Here is a 23,642-nt window from a genome sequence, read left to right as displayed (position 1 = left end):
CTGATCCCATTCAATTTCCAATTAAGATGAAAAGTGAATTCTGCAGTATTTAATTCCTGAGAATAACGTAAACAGTTTTTTCAATAAAGGAAGAGTAAAAAATATCCCTAAATGTAATGGGGCTGTTTAGTTATCCCAACCTGTGTCTGTGCAGCAGTCTGAGTCAGTAAAACATAAATATCACATTCTTCGTTGGGTTTCTTAACAATTGAAAAGTGAGGGGAAAAAAAAAAGCAAATGTATCTTTCTCAACTCTAAGCAATTACTCTCCACTCCACCAAAAAATGTCAGTTGCATTCCATTAGAATGGAAAATGTCCCCAGAAACCTCACCATTAAATTCTCACATTGTCCAGTGCTTATTTCTTTTTATGGGTTACTTACCATCTGAAATGTATTCTTAAGCACTTTCTTATTTGCATTGTGTGACAAAAATGCAAGACCAATCCCGAGGGCTGTGCTAACTGCCTGAAATGGGTAATGAAAGGCTGGTCTAGCAAAGGCGCAGATAACATCATCCATCTCTCCCTGGCTTTGCTGCCTGATCCCAGATTTGACAAGAGGTAGAATATTTATATAGTGGGTAGCTATTATGCGACCTTGCACAGGCTTAATAAACTATGAATAAATAGAAAATGACCTGAGGCTAAAAGGAGATGCTGCAGGTGATGTTTTGCGGGGCTATGGCTTAAAGACCCTGTCTTTCCTCTTTTCTTAATTAGGTTGTGGCACAATTTCATGAGCGACCCTACAACCTGCCCTGTGCCTGCTGCTCTGTCTCCCCTCCCATCACTGCCCCTTTGTTTCCCTGTGGTCTCCCAATCATTGCCTTCTTTCTTCACCTCTCTGTCATCACGCTGTAATTCTTCCTGGAATCCACTGCTTTATAGTTGTCCCCTGACTGGCATCCACTTATTGTTCAAGGCTCAGAGTAGTGTCACACACACTGGGATAGATTTCCTTTCTTTCTGCTTTCACTGCAAACAGAGTTCATGTCCATCCAAGCACCTCCTAGTTACACTGTGATTATCTCTGTGCTCATTTGTCTCCCTACAAGCGAGCTTCTCAAGGGCAGGGACCAAGTCTTTTTGATGTATCTCCAGTGCACAGCACAGTGAGCACTCAGTAAATGTTGGTTGCTTGCCTGACAGGGGAGTTTGCCTTTTCTTCTACAGGGCAAATAGAAGGGCTATCACCTTGAAAAAGTGTTGAAACTCTCATTGATTTCCCCCTGGAGGGAGGGAGGGAGTGTCAGGTGGAAGCTTTTACTAACCAGGGCCATGGCAGTAACTGTGCTTTGAGGGAGAAGATACCAAGGTGGAGGGTCACCTGGCTTTGATGGCACCGACCCATTGTGAACTCTCAGTCTACATGTCATGGCCACAGAATCCCCAGGGGAGCTTCCACTGGTTCACTTCAATATACTCTTTATGTTCCTTCGGGGGAGGTGGGATCAAAGCATGTTGACTCATGAGACTGATATCTGGGTCCAAGGCAGGACTTTAACTGGCAGGACCATGCTAAGAGAGGTGCAGGTGAGACACAAGCAGTCCCTGCACCCTGAGGCTTCTCACTCTGGATGATTAGCCCTCACCAGATGTGTGCAAAAGACACTTTCAAGCACATTTTGTCCAATGATCAGATGAAACCCACTGCTGACCTCTCTTTTCTTTTTTATCACATAAGTCCCTTGGGCATAAGATGCCGGGTCTTTGTTGGTGAGAAAACAGAAAGTCTCCACTCATAAAGGATACCAGATTTAGACTTTAAACATTATATCCAAGTGAGGTGATACAGTCACGGATATGCCCTGGCAGAGTTAAAGGGAGAAGCTATTCATCACACAACTCTAATCTTGAGTCCCATTACCAGGTTATATTTTCTGAAGTGAACTGTGAATGAGAACTTCTAATAAATTCCATAATTATCTCACAACAGCACAATTATTTTAAATTTGTGTGTATCCCAAGAATGTTAATGTGTTGACTGCTAGCAATGCTTACAACTCTTTGGCATGTCATTATTTTTTGATATACTAGGACTGACCCCTCTGGATCTTTAAGAGACTCCTGCAAGTACAGACTTATTTATAGGATTGAGAGATAAAGGACAGTGAATCTATTTCATCAAAAGGGTAAATGCAATTTCTTTGTTACTTACCAAATTAAGTTTTGCCCAGAACTCAGGTCCTTCTTCCATCTTTCTGAGGCTTGGTGGAATGTACCAAAAGCAAATATTGGCATATTCAGGCTGGGGATTAAGAAAATTTAAAAATTATTTCATTAACCTAATATTAGAATGCAATTAAACTCTTAGGTATATTCTTTAAGATCCATCCTATTTGTATTACTTTGATAAGAAATCAGAATCTGACAAAGTAGACATCCATTCAGCTTTATTTTTGGTAAGTCTATTGGGAAATATTGTTCTCAATTGGGTATATCTAGAGGGCACTCTTCCCTCTGGGTAAGGGATGAGTACAAAATCAGGAAAATAATAATAATAATAGTAATAATAATAATAATAATGATGCCTGGGCTGATTCAACATTGCACCTATCAGTACCTGACACACGTATTCAGTACCTGACACACGTATGTCCAGAGATGCCCTACTTCTTCTCTCTTCAACTCTGATCCTTAAGTTATTTCGTATACCACTATATCCTTACAGCTTTCCTTTACTGCTTACAGGAGCCAAAATTAGCTTCTATTACCTGCGATACTCGACAAATGCAAAATCCCAGATTATCTTTTAACTGATAGCACATGATATTCTTGAGATTTACTAGCCCTGCCATGATCCACACCAATACTTGGGAAAAAAAAAAGATCCCCTGGACTCCCAGCTCTCAAATATCAGTAAGACATGACTCAGCAATAGGACTTGTTCAAAACATAGATTCTCAGTTCCTATTCTTGGAATTCATAGAGTCTGATAAAGTTCATCATAAAAAATGTTAATGAAGTTAGATTTTAAGAGGCAGCAGGGGTGATTCTGAAAGGGAAAGTGTGTGGTGCTTGTTTGAGAAACTCTGATCTAACACAGCCATAACTTAGTCATATGTTCTTCCATCAGACATGATTTGACTAATCATGGGATAATATTCCAGAACAGGCTTTAGCCTAGCCATTGCCACACAGACAAGGGGATCTTTTCTACCACACCTTCCATCTTCACTGGACAAAAATGTGCAATGAAGGGAGGGAGTGTGTATGGAGTCCCATGTCAAAGAAAATCACAAGACTTATATTCACTGTCTAGGTGATCTGGAACATTATATTAGGAGTTGACAAATCAGACACAGAATTGTAGGAAAGATTATGGGCCATGCCATTCTACTCAGCACCTTCCTCACCTGACTCTTCACACTGATGTATTTTTTTTTTTAAAGATGTCTTCTTTTTATTTTTTTTTTTAATTTTTGTGTAGAAGAAATGGGGTATGGGCTAGAGGTGCAGGGGGTGAGAGGACTCACCAGAGAACAGAGTGGGAAGCATATCAGGTGGATCTACTGAAATACACTGCTGAGGGGAGTAGCAGTTGAGACAGGAGAGGTCTGCTGTGCCATGTGGGTTAGCTCTTTGGCCAGGGATTAACTCAGGCTGTAGCAGTGATGGCACTAAGACTTAACCCCTAGGCCACCAGGGAGTCCCGCACTGATGGCATTTGAAATGACTTCAATTTTATTACCAAAATCCAGTTTGTTGGTGTTTACCAATGTCATAACAGTTCTCCATAACCGTTCAAGTTATGTTCTAGCATAGGGATAAAGTTTCAAAGTATTTCAGAAGGAAATAATAGCTAGCTTCTCATGTCTTATAATCAAAACTGGTATGATACGGAGTTCTAACTTTAGTGGATTTTAAATCATACAGGAATACCCAGAAACATTCCCAGCTCAACAAGATATGTTTTTGTTCTGCTCATCCTTTCACCCATTAAATTTCTAACATGCTTATTTATAGGTTTGACAAAAAATAAAAAGAGTTACAAATCTTCAAAACTGAATCATTCAAAATGGTGTTCCATGTCATGCAGCTTTATTCCCACAAACATTAATCATGATACTATAATAGACTTTACAAACCTATACAATTTATGCTTGGATTTCCGATTAATAATTGATTTTGTTTCTCTACTATAAAAGGTACTGGCAGGCCTCCCTGGGGGCGCAAGGGGTTAAGCGCCGCACTATGAAGCAATCTGCAGCCTCTGCAGCACGGGTTCGATCCCCAGCCAGCCAGAGGGAAACCCACATGGCACAGCAGACCTCTCCTGTCTCATCCGCTGCTCCCCTCAGCAGTGTATTTCAGTCAATCTGCCTGTTCTGTTCCCTACTGTCTCTGGTGAAACCTCTCACCACCACCCGCACCCCCCACCAGCATCTCTGGCCTGTACCCAGCTCTTGTATGCATAAATAAATAAATCTTAAAAAAATAAGAAAATAAAAGGTACTGGCTTTTTCATATTATTTGATTATTTAATGGGAATAAAGCTTCTCAAATAAAAGAACTATGATTAGAACATAGAAGAAAAATAGTTATGATCTGTCACAAGATTCTGGGAATTCATGTCTTTATATCAAAAATTATTTTTCTAGGTATCATTTATGCCACTTGATTTATTGCCTCTCAGCTCCAAATCCACACTTTCTTGGTGTTCTGCAATAATAGAGGTGAACTCTGAATAGTTCTCCTTGGCATCTGGTCCAATCTCAGACTTTGTCAGCAGAGGGCGCTGGTGGGACATTGAGAAGGAAGAGCATCTCTTGGTTCCTGTGTGCTCAACTCCTGGGTCATGAAGTTCATGTGCCTCTTTTCTGGAGCATTAGTGACAGCAGGAAGTGGCCCCCAAAATGCCCCCCAAGAGCACCCCTTTGGGTGACTTCAAAGCTGACTGGGACCAGGTAGGCAGTCATAGTGGCTTTTTCTAGCACTCTTCTCAGGCAGTTTTATGGGGGAGTGTTGCCTCTGCCTTCTCTGGCACCCTTGTGGGTGTTCCAAAGCTTTGTCCTGCCCCCAGCACTCCAGTGGTGGATTTCCAGAGAATTCCTCACACCAGTGAGATTTCTGAGTGCACCTCTCCTACCCAGTAAGTTACATTGTTCCCTCTGCAGCCAAGCCTGGTGCTCAGCCCTGGGAGACATGGACTCTTGCTTTTGTGCTCTGAATTCTAGCTGTGGTGGTTTGTCTCTATAGCTGCTATTCCTCAATTTTTTCTACAGTTCTCTTTTTCGCCCAGGAGGTAATCCCCATGTCTCCAATGCTCTGCTAATAATTTTTTATACTGTGCGTTTCCACTTTAAATTACTGTGCAGTTTTTATCTACTTATTGGACCCTGACTAAATACACCATTAAGTCAGTTATTCCTTTTCACTTGCATGGCAACATTATAAATCATTTTGCATTAGTTTTTATTTGCTGCCCGATCTCCTCTATATTTTATGAGAGTACTTAGACCTTTAGAGTCACCTTTCAAATTTACTTCCTTTAGTAAATTTCTATCAGAATATTTTAGAAGTAACATATCTGTGATTCCTTTTGTCCAGACTCTTCTAGAATAGGTGGGGTCAGTACCCCTGAAAACTTGGGATATCCACTTAACACTTCATTAGAGGAAATTTTATGCTCCATTTGGGAAAATACTTTTGTTACAGTCATTTCCAAAATTAATATAAATTATTAAAGGATGGGAAAACATCTCTTTGAATATTCACAAAGACTATATTTGAATTTTTCTTCTCTCTTTATCTCTGTAGTTTGTATTTAATATGATGACTTTCTTTAAGAGGTTCCAAAGCAGTAATGCATAATTTCAGAGCAGAAACATTCATGTGCCACTCAATTCCCTACTTAAATGAAAGCCCGACCACTTGAAGATCTTAGGAACACATTCAGTGTATGTTCTCTAACATCATAACATAACTGGGAGGCATAAAAAGATTTCCAAGTATCTACAGCAGACAAATAATAGTGAAGAGCATAAAAAAAAAAAACATAGCAGTAATGTCATTGTCATAACCCTTAGAAACTCAAGAGAGAAGCACAGAAGCAAAAAAGATGCATGTACACTATCCTGATGTCCAAATATGAAAAAATAGATATATCCCAAGAAAGAAAATTAGTGTTTTGATGTCAATTCCACGAAGGAATACTAAACAAATGGGAAAAAAGATCTCTTGGGAAAAAAGTCAGTTGTTACCAAGATGGAATCATTTTCATTATCTAAAACTGAGTCTTGTCACAAAAAAAAATTCATCTCTTTCACTTACAGTGTCATTAGATCACAATGATAGTAGTAAACAAAGCTAGCACTCTATATTTTAATAAGTATAAATGTAGAATCTAGCACATAGATTGAAACAATCAATCATGCAAATATAAAATGGAGAAAGGGGACAATAGTGGATTTTAATTGACTTTATGCTCATAAGTTTTAAATATCTAATTAAAGTATGGAAAAATCTCGACAGTAGCACTGAATAGCAAAAACAGCCTGAGTTTGGAGTCACATGAATGTGATTTGAATGGCAACTTCACCAGGTCTTTGCTTGGATAAGTGTCAAATTCTCTAAACTTCAGCTTCCTAATCTATAAAATCAAGATGCTATTGTGTGTCCCACAGGAGTTGATTTGACAAGTGAAGATTATTTTCAATATTTAGGGCCATATCTAGCAGGTACTCCATTAGCATAATGGCTATTATTTGGGGTTATATTGGTAGAAAGAGATGTCCTTTTCAAGTTGATGAATAGCCCCATTAAAATTTGTACTAGGAGAGATACATGACTATGTTAATATTTGCATACACAGTTGAAGGGGGACATTAAAAACTACAGCATGTCTAAAGAATGGCAATCAAAATGATCCATTTAATAGGAAGAATTTTGTATGTTCTAGATATTGAACCAGGCATTAGGATGAGAAAAATGACTCGCACTATCTGCATATCTTCAGTACCTCAGAGACTAGTAATGGAGTTAGGTACAGGCACTTAAGCAGCAATGGAAGGAGCATTACAAAAGAAATTTCTCATAATCTGAGAAACATTCCTGGCAAAAAATAGCGCAAATGTAAAATTTAATGTATTGAGGGGCGTGGCAAATACTTGGACTGAATAGAAGACAGGCTGTACTGAAGGGAGGTGAAGCTGGGACTGGAGTTGGGAGTCATTTCATGACGAGCTTCCTCAGATGTCATGCTTGGGAGTTTGGATTTGATCCCAGAGGCAATGTGGAGTCACTGGAAAGTTCCAATCTAGAGACAGGTTTCATTTTATAAATGTCAGTGTAGCTGTAGTTTGGAGAGTGGGCTGGAAAAGTCCAAGATAAAATAGGGGATGGGTAAGAAGACAGTGCCAACCTCAGGAGTGACAGTAGCCTGAACTAGGAGCAGCTGCGGCAGTGGAACAGAGTAAGTACCCAGCACACATTTGAAGGACGGAAAGGGAGATGACTATAAAGACAACATCAAGCCATTTGTTTGGATAGATCCTCGGTCTAAATAGCAAAAAATGAATGTAGAATTTTGATTAGGAAAATGACTACACTTCAGCTTTGGAAATGTTGAATTGGAGGTGCCTTTGGCAGTCTAATTGAAAATTTTAAGATAAAGCTATATACAAAGGACAACTCAGGGATGGAAAAGTATATTGAGAACTATAATGATAACAAAGGTCTAGATAAGGATAAAACATTTTTGGAAGAGTATATGGACACAGTCAAGGGCCAAAGACACTTAAGGGGATATCCAGATGACGAGAACTTCCTATATAGACTGAGAATGACTTGGGAGAGCAAGTCAAACAAACCAAGGCAGGGGAGACCGTCAAGCGGGATAGAGGCGATACAGCCTAAAATGTCGCACACATCCACAGAAATTAAAGAATGTGCATTGGATTCAGTAACTAGAAGGTTGCTGTGATCTAATAAAACTATATAAGAAGATAACTATACATTGCAAGATGCTTGATACTAATAGCAGGCATTATTAGTTTTAGAATATAAATTATTAGAGTTCCCTGGAAGAAGAAGAAACCGTGACTTCTCTGGCAAAGGATGTGTGCAGGCACATGCAGGCACCGATTCTTTCAAGAAAGGTTTCCAGCACGGAGCAGGAAGTTAACTAGGTGTCCTTGAAGATTCTTTATAACTCAGAAAGTCTATGAATCCTAAATAATTCTTCCTAATGTGGAACTCAGAAGGAGAAAAACAAAAAGTGAATAATTAGGACTCTCCCAAGAGATCAAAATAAAATATGTGAATGATAGTAAAAGAATGAATGCACCTCTAGGAAAGCATCTATTAGATCTTAGATCTAACACCAAAAAATAAAGATATGATTTTCAGGGGCCTATGAATAATGCAGAATTCATTTGAAATGATAACTTTCAATCATCTTCAAGAAGATATACATTATTTTTGTTTTTTCCAGGATAAGATATTCCAGTCCTGGGTACTCCATCTTGTGTTCATTTACTGTTTTTAGGGTTCCACTTAACACTCTCGTTGCTATCTCAAAACAGCGAGAAAAAGTTAAATACATATTATGACTTTGGTTTTTCCTCAACTGAAAAACTTTGTAACCTCCCAGACCTAGACTCCAAGTGAACCTTTCTTGGCGATCCTCTTAAGTATGCATTAGGGTTATATTTAATTAATCCAAAGAAAGTACTTGGTACCAAATTGGCACTTACAATGTAAAATTCAAGGTCTGAATGGACCTTGTTTCTCCAAATGGAATAGGAAAAAAAAGAGGCAAAGGCAGAATACATGTAATACTCCTTGTAAGTAGGAAATCTGGAATAGAATTTAGGAAGAAGCCACTTTCAGGGGCCTCCTTGGTGGTGCAGGCGGTTGAGCTCAGCTCTATGAAGCTGTCTGCAGCCTCTGCAGCATGGGTTCCACCCCGGCTGGCAGGTGAGAATCCCACATGGTGAGCAGACCTCTCCAGCCGTGCCCGCTGCTCCCCTCAGCAGTGTACTTCGTCAGTCTGCCTGTTCTGTTCCCTGCTCTGTCTCTGGTGAATCCTTTCACCCTCCTACACATCTGGCCTGTGCCCAAGTTCTTGTATAAATAAAATAAATCTTAAAAAAAAAAAGAAGAAGCCTTCACTGATCTTGCACCAGCTGTCTCCTGCAAATGTAATGCCCAGGGCAGAAGGCCTAACGATCAAAACCTATCTTAACTTTCATTACGAGTATGTGAGTATTTGCAATTCCCTAAAAATGATGGTAAACCTTTCTCCCTGTCTCATTTTTTAAGGCTTTAGGAAGAATGCATAAATAATTTTTAATTGGTTCATATTTTTTTTCATCACTTTTCCTCTCAGCTCTATCAGAAGAAAGTACAATTCTGGGGTATATAGCACATCGCTAAACACTATAATTCTCATAATCAGAGAAATGAGGGTGGTAATTCTAATTTAAGAATAAAAAGATGTAACTCATCCTCAATAAAATAAAGATGATGACTCAAACTCAAGTCAATCACATAGCTGTTTTTCCCCCTCTACCTGCTTAAGTATGCATCTCTAAAAAATAGACATTTTTAACATAATCATTATGCCATTAGCATGCCTAACAAAATTATCAATAATTCCCTAGTATCATCCAATTACCAGCTTATATTAGAAATTTCCCAGTTGTTTCAAAATTCACGTTTTACCATTGGTTATTCAAACTAGGATTCCAACAGTTCTATATGTTATATTTGGTTGTGATGCCTCTTAAGTCTCTTGCAACCTAAAACGATTGTTAGCATTTCCTCCTTTATTTTTTCTTCATGCCACCAATTTGTTGGAGAAACCAGGTCAGCTATCCAGTAGAATATTCCACATTCTAAATTTGTCTTCTTGTTTCCCTGTAGTGTTACCAAAAAAGCACTTAAATATGAATTCTTCTGCTACCTTTGCAAGCTCTTAAAATCCTTAGTTTTCAGGAACTTTGGATTTTTAGGCCCTGTAAACCAGATGCCTCTTTTGTGGTGGAGACTGGCCAGGACTGCCTGGAGCAGTCTCCTGATGTCATCTGAGGACCACCAGCATGTCTCACTGGGACCATTGCAGCAGCCTCCCAATTGGCCCCGTTTACTCTTTTCCTTTTTTTTTTTTTTAAGATTTATTTATTTATTTATTTATACAAGCACTGGGTACAGTCAGAAGCACAGGAGGGTGAGATAATTTACCAGAGCCTGAGTGGCGAGCAGAACAGGCAGACTGGCGAAATACACTGCTGAGGGGAGCAGTGGGCAGCAGGAGAGGTCTGCGCGCCATGTGGGACCCTCACCCAGTGGCCGGGGATCGAACCAGAGCTGCAGAAGCTGCGGGCAGCTTCGCAATCCAGCGCTCAACTGCTGCACCACCGGGGAGGCCCACCATTTACTCTTTTCTTGTCATCCCTTCCATCCTGCCCCCCATTCCTCTGTTCTCCTAGCATCCAAAATGGTATATTAAAATGGAAGTCAGACAAAGGAATAACAAACCCTTAGACATCTGATAGCAAAACTGAAGCAACCTGAAGGGGAGGGTGGAGGTGGGGAGTGGGAAAAGCAGGGGTTCAATGGAATGTGGTGGAGGATTATTGGGGTGCTGGTGTAGTCATGGTGTGAAAACATATATTTGTAGAGGTTTGAACATTACATCCCCTAAGTGGATGCAATGATGTAAACCAACTTTACCTCAATAGACATAAATAGAAAAAAAGCTTTTGAACAATGGAAGTCAGATTCCTTTGTGCTTAAAACTTTTCCAGTAATCACACTTGGGATAAAAGCCAAAGGTCTTACCATAACCTACCTAACTCCACCTGATCTGTTCTCTGCCACTTCTCTGACCATCGCCTACTACACCCTCCCTTGTTTAATACACCTTAGTACACCTTTTGGCTCCTCAAACACATAGAACTCATTTCCACTTTAAGACTTTGCAGATGTTTATTGCTGCTACTTAGAGTGTCTTCACCTGAGACACCTGCATGGCATGATGTTTACTGTCATTCTGGTCTCAGCTCAGAGATAGCCTCGGCGGGCGTTGCCCTGACCATTCAAACCAAATAAGCCCTCCTCTACCCACACGTCCATTTAAGCATTTCACTCACTTTATTACCATTATAGTTCTTGCCACATCTGCAACTGCAATTGTTTGTCTACTAGATTATCCCTATGGGTTTCATAAGACTTATCACTATCTTATGTTTCCTGTATATTAATTTCCTTGTTTATTATATATCATTTTCCATTTAAATGTAAGCACCAGGAGAGTAGATAATTTCACCATCTTGTATCTCCAGTGCCTAGAACTGTGTCTGGTATATAGCAATTGCTCAGTAAATTTTCTGAATTAAAGCAATGCCACAAATTAGCCAGATTGCTTCTGTACAGTATAGATTACTAGACTGCAATCTCTAAGCCATTTTTACATGATGTTAGAAATTGGTATAAAGTATATACTATAAGATATAAGAAAACCTCACACTTTATACTTCTTAAAAACCAGAATTACAAAATATTCCTCATATTTTTAGTAATAGATTTTAGGGGAAAAAATTCTATCTTTGCAATTTTATTTCTTATATATGCACATAGTCCAACAACAAAATGACTTATTTTCCCATTGCTCCAAAGCTAATATGCTCTGATTATTTTATAAAAAGAGAAAACTGTATGCATTATTGTTCATTCACTTAATTGATTTTTCACATGCAGGCACCACTATAACACAGTTGAATATTTGCAGTACAATCATCATGCAATTTATATATCAAGATAGAGGTCATAATTTATTCAGTATTATCCTTGGTAATTATTATTGAGCACTTTAATTTTCAATACTTAAAGGCAAGTGTGTTCTCTGTGAACCCAACAAAGGAAAAATACTCACTAATAGAGTAAATTAACATAATGGACTCTATGAATTAAGCTAATGACTTGTTTCTAAGTCTGTAACACAAAAAAACCAATGAAATATAACAGATTAAAAAAAACACCATTTTCATCACTGTCAACTGAAAAAAATCAGTAGCGCAATTTCACAATCACTTACTTCCATCAGCAACTTGAATCCTTCCCTTTTCTTGATTTCTTCTACTAGGTACCTAAAAATGAGAGTCACAATAGTTTTTAAAATCTTCAATCTAAAAAATTCCATAAGCATGACTGATGTATGATAACATTGTTATTTCTGATGCAGAGATAAAGCTCAAGTACAAGGCTTAGAAATAAGTAAGGATACAGGTATGGAATTAAGCAGATACTCCTGAACTTACTGCAATCTTCTGGAATAAACAAAGATACACTGTTCTCATGATATGATGCTTATCTCACATATTAGCATCAGACTTTAACCTAAAGTGAAAAGCCACATAGAGTATTTTGGATATACACTTCTGACCATGTAAGTATTACATTCATATTCTAGATAGGTAGTTAGCACAGATGCTTCCCTTAGCTAGCTGGCTTGGAAGAAAAAAGTTTTCAGTGTATATTCCTACTTTTTAAGTTCATTTAAGATCAACATTTTCCCCAAGGCCTGAACAAAGGGAAAGAAGACTAGGTAGTGGTATTTTGTTAAAAAATAAGTGGATTGCAGCCATTGAAATAATGTCTATGAAGTCATCTCAAATGCCAGGGAAAAGAGAATTAGCACACCATAAGCAAAGGGCACAGATCCCGTGACATATGGAATATGAATGAAAAAAGACTAAAATGACATTGAGAACATGAAATAAATTAACACTGACACCTCTCCCCTGGGCTTTTTCCCCCGTATATAAAAAAGAAGCCTTTTGAAATGGTTAGCCTTGAAAGCTATGATTTGATTATGAACCTGCAAAGTTCATAATACTTGTGCCTGTATTTCAATTTAGGGGTTAAATGTAAGGAAATGATCAGAGGCACTGACAAAATTGTACCTGTCAGGGTGTTTATTGTGAATTTATATTATAGAAGAAAGAATGAAAGGAAGGAAGGAGAGAGGTCACATCCAACAATGAGGACTGGCTCTGAAATCTATGGTTCAGTTATTATGGTATCACCATATGCAATATGATCACATTACTAAATATATTCCATTAATACTTAAGGACAACAAAAAGCTATTTTTCTTGGGCCTCTATTCCTTTTTACATAAGGCTGCAGTGAAACAACCTGTTTTTCTAATCCTGGAAGGTTGTTACAATAAATTATATAAAATCATAACAAAAATTATAAAATATAGAAACTGTGGTAGTGGCAAGTTATTATTACTACGTTCATTTGCTAAAGGTCATGCTAGAATATAGACCAGTTTATGAGATGCAGTTACTTTTTCCCCAAGTTTATTTCTATAACTTTTCATTTATGATTAAATATTGGTGTTAGCAAAGTACTCCCCAAAAGTGGACGGATCAGGAAGATATTATTTATATATATATATATATATATATATATATACACACACACATACACATATATACACACACACACACACACCCAATGGAATAGTACTCAGCTAAAAAAAACGATTCTCTTTTATTTTGTTTATCTTGGAATTAGAAGAGATGAGATTATACTAAACAAAGTAAGTCAAGAAGAAAGACAAATGCCAAATGCTGTCAGTTACATGTGGAATATAGAGAAACCAAACAAAGGGTCAAGCAAAGCCAAATCAATAACAAACCCCAGAAATATGATTGCAGAACTGCGGCTACCTGGCCGGCCTTCAGACTTATTCCTCCTACTATTACATACTATTCTGGCAAAAAAGAACCCTTTGGACATACAGCAAGAGGGGGAGGGGAGAGGACATGTTAGGGAGGGAGCACAACAGACTATAGTGGAGGACTGTGGATTCTTTGGTGGTGAGTGTGGAGCAATAAAACACCTGAAAGGGGAAATCCTGTATTGCTAACTCATGAACAACATCGTAAGCTGACATCAACTCAATTTAAAAAAATTGTAAAAAAGAAAGCAAAAGTAACTCCTATTTACATGAATATATGTGCATGGATTAGCACATAGAAGATTAATAAATAGATACTATGTAACAAGGGAGGGAGAAATAGGATGCAGTGGGGGAGGGATTATTAACTCTATATCTTTGCAAAGTTTTATAAAGTTCCTTTTGAAAAGGAACTTAATTAAAAAATGTAAACTCCAAACAAAATACATATTATAATCTATACTTATGCAATGAAAACTTTGTGAATGATACTTTTTCTCCCCTTTGCAAGCACAGATATATAGGTAATCTGCTAACTCGAAAGCCTTGCCATGATGCCATCATGAAGAGGCCTATGCTAATCCTGACACCCCAAGCTATGAAACAGCTTCCCATATCCAGGAACCCCAGGAATTACTCTAGAATATTCTCGTTATAAACTAATCAACTTTGTGACTCTAGGCAAAGTCCTTGGCCTCCCCTACCCTGCCTCACACATGTAACGAAGGAGCTGAACTAGAATAGTAAAATCCTTCCCTAACAGGTTATGACTGTACAAAATTAAGACGCACTCTAAATTGTATCAATTTAAAATATTTCTAATAAACTAGCTAAAGCTGCTCCTGAGAGAAAAACTAAAAGAGAACTGAATCATTTCAGTGAAAACTCTTTTTGCCAACTATGTGGACCTGGGCTTTGCATCAGGATCAATGTCTTTGCTAGAGCTAATTCCAGGGCCCATGAAGTCCAGCTGAGTTGAGGGTAGAGGTGAGTTGAGTGAGGAATTGCTATGACAAAAGTAATAAAAAGTCAACACTAGAGTTCCCAAACTATGCCCTGTGATATACCCGATTGATAGTTGTCCCACGTAAAAGGCTCCACTGTCAAATAAATTTGAGCAATGCTGGGCATATCAAATAGATGGCTTTTGCTACAATTGGAAGTGTACCTGATTTAATTCATAAGGACATTTATTGACTGGTCGGATGTTTCTAGTGTCACCAAGAACCAGATATTTTCTAGCAGTCTGACAAGCTTTCACAGGTGGCTGCTACAGCTCCATACATCACATCTTTATACGGCAACAGTGTCCCCAGAAAGAAAAGGGGAACTGTAGCAGAAGTATGTTTTCTTCATTTATATGAATTCAGGTAACTATATATTTTCCCAGATGCCTTCAGAGTATTCTCTCTGTATCTTGTTGATTGAAACTGAGGCATATATTTACCTCTAAACTAACTGTTGGCAAAAGAGATTGATTTAGATCAATGTTTCCAGCTGGAATATTGTTACCAAAAGAAAATTAAGGTTCTGTTGGCAAGAAAAAAAGAGCAAAGAATTATTGGGTGAACAGTCTGCACAATGGTAAAGTCACATTAAAATGTTTCTATATTGCAGACCTCCTGATTTTTTAATGTGCTGGTGAACACTGAACTTCCAAGAGAGGAATAATATAGTAGTTAGCATTTCTCAAATGTATTTGACCACAGAGACATTTTTTGGAAGAACATCCTATTAAGATCTTCTGGAAGTCTGTTATCCCCCAGAGTGTAGTTTTAGAAACGCTAGTAGAAGTGCCTCTTTTGTAGGGTATCTCATCTTCTTAAATAAATGCTTGAATGGAATGAGTTTGGGACAGATAATTCAAATAAGGTTTGAGTCACTTCTGCCTACATTCATAGGAATGATTTATTCCTCACAACTTTTCTTTAAATATGTGAAAGCAGCCTAAAGATAAAATACATTTAACAAAACTATTCATATCTGATTCAAGTCAGGAAAAAAAAAAAGATGTACATTGAGTTTTTAAACACCATACAGGAACGACAGGCAACCAAAAGGTAATTGGGTTCAAAAAGCAACAATGACTTCCTAAAACTAATCACCATCCTTTTCCCACTAAGTTTAGCAAAAACAGAGAAGAGGAAAAAAAATACGCATTAGCAAGCATTTTGACAAACCCTACTGGGTAAAAAGTACTCATTAAGATTCTTACTTGATTTTGAAACATTCATTGATAATCTTGCTCTAAAACACTTCCCCTTTCTTTGCTTATAAATGTGCATCCAACATTAGAGAGCCTCAATTGTTATGTGAATTCACTGAATATTTTTTTGCATTTCACTTATCCTTTTGCAGAACATGCTTTCCTTTCTGGAAGTAGCCTTTCCACTCCCTTTCTCAATTCACCAGCCACTTAAAGTTCCCCTGCAGCAGACCACGTATCTCTTCCAGTCTCATCTCCTCATTTGAAATTTCTTCTCATGCACAGAGCCTCCCAGATCACCCGAGACAGATCACCTGAGATTTTTTTTCCATCCGCTTTCTGTATGCTCTGCATATATTAGGACATATTGCATGGCTTGTGTGATTCATCACAGACACCTACATGCTACATTCCACTGCCACTGAAACTTTAAAAAAGATTATTATTATCAGAAGAAATGAAATGTTGGCCCTTGCATAGTATCCTAGAGTGTCTCCCTCTCTTCATCTAGAGACATACACTGGCACAAACGTGCCATTGTGTAACTGCTCACCTTTTCCATATTGATAACAATAAATCCCTCAGTATCCAAGCAAGTCGATGAAATGAATTCCACTGGAGAGATTACAGAGATTGTGTGTCAAGGGAATAAATAAATGATGCACAGGAGACTTAACAAAGTAGCAGAATGGGAGTTCCTGAGCTGTTTGTTGTTGTAGAAAAGACTTATGCACATGACTCTTCTAGACTGGCTTTAAAAATTACCCCTTAGTGAATATCCACTTAAGCTGTCTTAACAAAGTCCTAGAGGGTGCCCTAGGCAGCAGGCAACACTGGGTTTTTGTCAAAAGTTTCCACTTTGCTAGGCAGATCCTGGAGATGCACAATCAGCCTCCTTGTGCTGGAGGTGGTGGTGGCAAATCTCAGCCCTTTGGGTTTCAATTATACTTAATAATCACATGTTGCTTTAGATTCCTGATATCACTGGTTTTCAAACAACTACCAGAGAAAGCCAATTTTTAATCATTAATATTTCTTCAGAGAAATGTTCTCTCATCAATTGGAATGACAAGGGTCAAATGAAAATTAGGAAAAGCCTGAGCGATCTTCTAGGCACTAATTTTTTCTTTCTTGTTGAATTTTTGACAACTCATAAAATAGGAATAATTGTCCTCTTTAAAATGTCTGCACTTGCTTTCCCAGAGGAAGAGGAAGCGAGCTGTCTCCTCAGGAGAACGGCAAATCATTGGTTCTTCAATCTGGACCTTAAGTCTTAAGGTCAATGTACACATTTTAAAACTAAGCTTCATTTGGATTCAGGAACATAGGAATATTGTTTCTAGGCAAATGGCACAATCTTTACCACAATATGTTAGGGGAAATAAATTGCACAGATTTTCCAGTACTTACCAGACCTGAGCTGACCTAGGGTCTAGGAAAATGGCAATCTCAGCTATATCAGGCTGCTGATAATAGACATACCCCCAAACAGTAACAATTCTCTTGGGCACCTTTACTTTGCTTAAGTTGTTATCTGCAGAAGGGAATACTATATTTCTTGGAAACAAAACAGTGCTACTCTGACTTAGAAATTATGCCAGATTGAGCCTTCTGTCCATGGATGAGAATCATTTTGATTAGGTAAATTCTAAAGCAAGTGGATCAGTAGGCTTGATGGGAAATGGTATTTCAACCCTCACTACTCAGTGTTTACAACTGATTATGCTAATTCCATAATCAGTGGTGTTCTCCAGCTAGACTCTACTGATTAGTGAGAGCCAATCGTTAAATATTCGGGAATTTTGCAAAATGCAAGTCTTGGTAGCTTGCAATTCCCCACAGTGGGAGTATTTGCACCATGGAGATCAGCAGACATTACAACTTGGGGCATTTTTTCCCCTCCTGAGATCCAGTTTACCAGTATGCCACAGCCCATGAACTTGGGTAAATAGAATAGACCTCCAAATTAAGGAAATAATATCTTAAAGAGCAAAACCAGAAAACGATAAGCCAACTGAAAGAAAAAAAAAATCATGAATAGTAAAACCATTATTTTTCTAACTTAATATAATTCTTAATCCTAGAGAAACTTTCCCCAAATTTATAATTTCACATTCTTCTCAAGTGATATGGCAGAAAGGACTTTGCCCTTCTGTTTGACATTGAGAGTGGGAGAAGAGGGTGACTTTTGCTCACCCCAGGAATACAGAGTTGGATATCAAGAATGTGAAAAGTTAAGGCAAGGAAGCTATTATGAGTAACAGCATGAAAGAGGAAAGATTGTTTTTCAAATATTTAAATATAGGTCACAGACTCTGCAGTGATGCTCACTGAAATGTTAATTCAATTCAATTCAACTTGACAAACATTTACAAACAATAAGTGTTTGTTGAATTGAATTGAAATGTTAACATTTATCCTCCTGTGATATTTCTCTGCAAAAATTAGAAAGTATCCTTAGACTATAAATTAAATTCCATCTTGAGATGAATGTTAACTTTACAATGAACACAATCATCAAATATTTATATCTAGTCTTATTTCTAGACACCTGTCATTGAATTACTTAGCAGCTTAGATAAAATATTGCAGAGGTTCTACTATACTTAAATAGCATGAGAAAATACAAAAAGGGAACTGAGCTTTCTAAACTTAATTTGATGATCACCCATGAATATTTATGGTGTGGACCACTAGGTAGTTATCCCTTTATTTCTTCTGATGGAGGCACTTAAATCCTATTTCCAATGAAGGCATATTCCTTACCTAGTTTCATTATATACACCATAGGATGAATTGTCCATCTTCCCAGTGCCCAAGAGAGGCACGTGACTCAGTATGGCCAATGAGGGTATCACATTTTCTTGGCAACAGTGACTGACCAGAGATGGGCATTTGCCTCACTCAGAAAACCTTCCTTGGAATTGTTGAGTGAGGAGCACACTGTCTTTTTGACCTTGACCTTGAATCTGAGATGATACAGGTCTGACACTTTTGGAAGCCACCTTCTTGTATAAGAATAATCCCAACAAGAAGGAGAGCAGACCTGAAAGATGGAGGAACATTAAAGCCTGGTGATGCTGTTGAAGACCCTAGATTAAGTCATTCTAGAAGTCATCACCACACAAGTTTATATGTAACATGGGGCTTTGAATTACCTTTCTTTAATTAAAATAACGAGTTAAGGTTTCTGCTATTTCTGTTTCCACTCAAAGAAGCCTAACAGATAATAGTGTTTGCCTATTGTTCAAACTACTTCTTAAAATATAATAATCACAAGTTCTGACTTATAACTGTTCTCTGAAGGTGCCAAAGCCATCTCTTTACATGCCCTTATATTCAAATCCTTTGCCATGTAATTTTTCAGTACTCCCTACAAAAATAGCATTCATTTCCTCGCTCTTGACATTGAGCTCGGCCATGTGATTTGCTTTGACCATTGGAGTGCTAGTAGATAAGAGATAATCAGAACTTTAAAGTGGGTTTGCCATCACAAGAACATGCTCAAGTTAGCCTACAGGTCTAAGGAGTAAACAAGACATGTGGGGAGTAGACATACATGGACACACGCACATACCTAGATAAAGCAAGAGCACGATTAACTCTTTCTTCGAGGCCTAATGTTCCCAGGGCCTTCCAAGTCATCCAGAACTTGAATGCATCTGGTCTTCTACTACATTGAATAGACTTGTCTCCTGTGTCATAGCTGACATCGTAGAATTTATCCTGCTGAAATAGGTAAGAAGCCTTGGCAGAATAGCATTTCTTAAGAAGGTCCTTTTGGGGGAAAAAAAAAAGAAAGAAAGAAGGAAGAATGTAAGACTCCATTTTTAGAACATACTTGATTTCAAAATGATATTGATATTGATAAGATATTGATATTCTACTTTTTTTTGTCAAAGGCATTTGGTCTCCCTCTTTGACTGCCCTTTGTTGGAAGCAATGGGTATGCATGAACCTTGGGATACCAATGAGCTATTCTCTTCCCTTAAAAAAACAAACAAACAAACAACAACCCACAGAATTGAGAGTGCTAATTCCATCTTCACAACTTCATTGACGAGCATTGAGAAGATTGGGATGGCCATGACATCCTTGTATGACATCCAGGGGGGCCAATTTCTATCCATAACTCTATTACAGCAGAGGGAAGGGGTGCACGGGGGTGGGATGAGGGCAGAAGCCCTAAGAAGTAACATATTCTTAACAAAGAAACATATTTGAAATTTCATGGACCAAAAAAAAAAAAAAGTTTTTCAATCCTTTTATATTTCAACTCATTTGTATGTTGAAAAGGCCAGGAGTGACGGTAACCCAGGGGTCAGAACCTGAGGAATACACATGAAAGAGTAAAACAGGCCAACAAGTTTTAACCACACAAAGCCTCAGCTACAGTCCCAAAGAGGGTTGTTGGTCTCACATTGGTTTTATTTACAACCAAGGTGACTGGTTACCTCTAAGAAGTGGCTGACAATATATCTCGTTTATTCCCATTCTAGAGTCTTTACTTTGCCCTTAAATTATTTGTCATGTCACCGGGAGTGCCATGAACATGCAAAACTACAAAATCCCATCTACCCTAAGCTGTCCTTCATAGCTCCCTCAACTCCCTGAGCATGTTCGTTCCCCGAGAATGCCTCTTAGAGCACTCTGCTCCCCAGCACTCCTGTCCCTTGACAACTAGAATCACGCCCCCTTTGTATTTTTGCTCACATCAAATTGTGTGTCTCTATTTTGACATCATATATGACATCTTCAAAAGGATGAAGGCAGCTTATTTGTAAATTCTGAAGTGCACCTACAGTGACATAGTCTTCCTCTTTACCTATGTCTGTCCTTTCTTTCAGACTCATCTCAAACTTTGCTTCCACTCAGCTTCTTTATCTGCCCATCGCGTTGAACTCACTTCTTTTATATTTTGCTGCATTTGTTGACTTTGCTCCTATGTTACTTCGACCCAGTGAGCAGTCTGCACTTGTTTTGTCTTTGGGTAGCCCAACAGGTTTCTGAGGGAAGGAATCATTTCCAAGCTATGACCATATCCACAAAGCTTCACACCACACAGGGAGGGCACAGAGCACCCTCACTCAGCAATCAGTGATGCCACTCCCCATACTCTATACTTGTCTCATGGTCCCCTGGCACACACCGTGGGCAGAATAAACACATACATTGTTAGGCTGTTAGAGCAGGGTGGAATGCCTGAAACAAAAAATTAATGGCCAACATACCCAGGACTTGCTAGAGCACATAAAGCCTTGGGAGAGCTGAGACATGCCCAGAGGGGTGAAGACAGTCCCCCACCCTACCCTAGAGGCAAGCCAAAAAGCAGAGCGAGAAGTGTCAACATGGGAAAGTAGACACTTTGCCCCCGCAACCTGCTGCCGGGGCTGATAAATATACATCCCATGACACAGTAGAAAGGAAAATGACTTAGAAACTCCTGCCTGGACTGATAAACCAAACCCCCCCCAGAAGAACTTGCACAGTAAATCCCCGAAAGGGATGGAGTGAGCTGTCTCCTGTACCCCATTCAAGTCAGGAGCCCCTGCTTTTCCTTGTAGTTGTTCTTCCATAGACGCTGCCTGCCTGGATTTCCTCTTGGGTGTACTTTCATTCTGCCTCTAATAAACTTTGCTTTGCTTTGTCTAAACATGGCTTTAAATTATTTCCTGGCCATAGCCAAGAACCGAAGAACCCCCAAATCCAGAAACAACGTGAACTTCTTGCTTGGCACACCTTCCAAGCCTTAACAATGCAAAACTATCAGTGCTGTGCAGGAAGCTACAGAGAAGTGCCACAGTAGGATCCAGGGAAATTATTCCTTCCAGAGAATGCAGTAAATTTATTCACAACTGATCAACTTGTACTTAAAGGATCAACAGAAAATCTCAGGTGTCACATTCCAAATGAAAGCATGAATTTGCAATCTTAAAAACAATACTGTTTTATGTGGACACTAATCTGGATGCATACTGCTGCCAGAAAGCATGACTTTATACTATGCAGAAAATTATAAGTCACCAATAATCAGGAACTCTAAACTCCTACTTGTCTGTTACTCACATATATTGAGTATAAAATAACAACTAAAAGAATACTATTATGCCTTCAGCCTAGCTCTGATGGATATTATTAGTAAACACAGAGGAAGAGTAGATTGTTCTGCACTGAAACATTAAGGACAAAAATGTCCCTTATACCTTTTAATCTTTATTTTAATTCTATGAGCAATCTCAACACTGAGCACAGTTGCTACCACTGCAACACCCTACCCTCAAATGTCAGGAATTTAGTTATTGTTTCCATAGCAACCACAGCCAGGACATATATTATAACATTAAAAGGTCACTGCACATATTTTAAGGACAAAGCATGCACACACACACACATATACACACACACTTGTACTTGTATCATGATTATAAATTTACTTTCATCAACCATGAAAGATTTAAAAAATCCCCAAAGCAGATGAATTTTGGTCATGTCTTGGGCAAGTTTTAGTGCCTTATGCTAGTGATTGAAAGAGAGAAGCAGCTCATCCACCAGAAAACAAATTGCATCATTTTAGGCAAATGGAGAAGAGAGACAAGAAATCATGTAGCAGAATGAGTGATTGTCCTGCAGTCGCGACACTGTTAATTTCATTGCACTGAAAAATCCTCCTGCCTTGGGAAAGTTTCATAAAGAACAACTGGAGGACTGGGATTTGCTTTATCAAAAATAAATGAAAAGTTTCCTCCCTAAGCTCCTGGTTTGCATTTTAGTTGATATCCTTGCATTAAAATGGATGAAGTGTCCTTAGTTTTAAGAGACACATCAACTAAGAGAAAATGTCCAGATTCAGAGAAAACATTTTGGAATTAGTATAGTAAAAGTCACCATTTTTGAAAAAAACCTTAGTCATTATTGTGCCCTTGAAGAGAACAATTGTGATTATCTTGCTCATCTTCATTCCCTTAATTCTATCAGAACAATAAAAACTAGTTATAAAGTCCAGAGATACGTATGCAATGAGAATACCAGTTGCCTTCTACTATGATTTCACCCTAATCAGGTCTTGGGATTTAGTAAACATTGCATTAGGACCCTTGCCATGGCAAATGAAAGAAATGTAATCAAAGTGGCTCAAGAAAAAAAGACATTTTTATAGGCTCATATACTTAAAAATACAGTCATATAAACTATCTTCAGGCATAGTTGGATCCAGGGGTTAAATTTGGAGTCTTTTTCCTCTCAATCTATTTTCTTCTGTATTGACCTCATTCCCCAAGCAAAATGCTGGGAGGAAGCTGGGCATGGACCTCCTGTGGGACCATGAGCACAGAGGGAGGCTCTGGAGGAAGATGGCGAACCAGGAAGAGACACCCAGATACTAGCCAAGCAGAGAGACTTCTGGCCTCTCATTCTCAATTATTTATCTGAACCTTCTGCTGTTCAAACCTCGCAGGAAGTCAATTGGCAAGGGAGCTAATGTTCACAGGACTGAGGGCCCTCTCAGAGCAAAGCAGAGGGAGGCTGAAGAATGAATTCTACAGTAAAAAGAAGCAGGCGAATGACAAACATACCACACAAGTACAGAAACCACAACTTTGCTGTTCACGACTGTGTCCATGATAACTAATCTAGTACAGAGTATTAATGACCTGAGCCAAAATGTACGGACTTCTTACCATGTTCCAGGCTCTGCATAGTATGAACTTAAAAAAAAAAAAAAAGAAAGCAATACGAAGAGG

The 23,642-nt window shown here is 38.5% G+C and overlaps 1 protein-coding gene across 1 annotated transcript in view; it reads right to left on the bottom strand.

The window, feature by feature from the left end:
- Positions 1–23,642, bottom strand: part of GADL1 (glutamate decarboxylase like 1) — a gene marked incomplete at its 5' end in the record, with an annotated part of 152,348 nt that overhangs the window by 48,426 nt on the left and 80,280 nt on the right. The window contains 3 exons of the mRNA XM_084247508.1: positions 2,160–2,249; positions 12,042–12,093; positions 19,481–19,680. Coding sequence (XP_084103634.1) covers positions 2,160–2,249; positions 12,042–12,093; positions 19,481–19,680 — 342 coding nt within the window. The remainder of the gene's footprint in view (positions 1–2,159; positions 2,250–12,041; positions 12,094–19,480; positions 19,681–23,642) is intronic.

This window comes from Talpa europaea, assembly GCF_964194135.1.
Source record: "Talpa europaea genome assembly, chromosome: 11".
Taxonomy (NCBI): Eukaryota; Metazoa; Chordata; class Mammalia; order Eulipotyphla; family Talpidae; genus Talpa; species Talpa europaea.
This window is presented reverse-complemented; position numbering and strand designations above follow the sequence as displayed.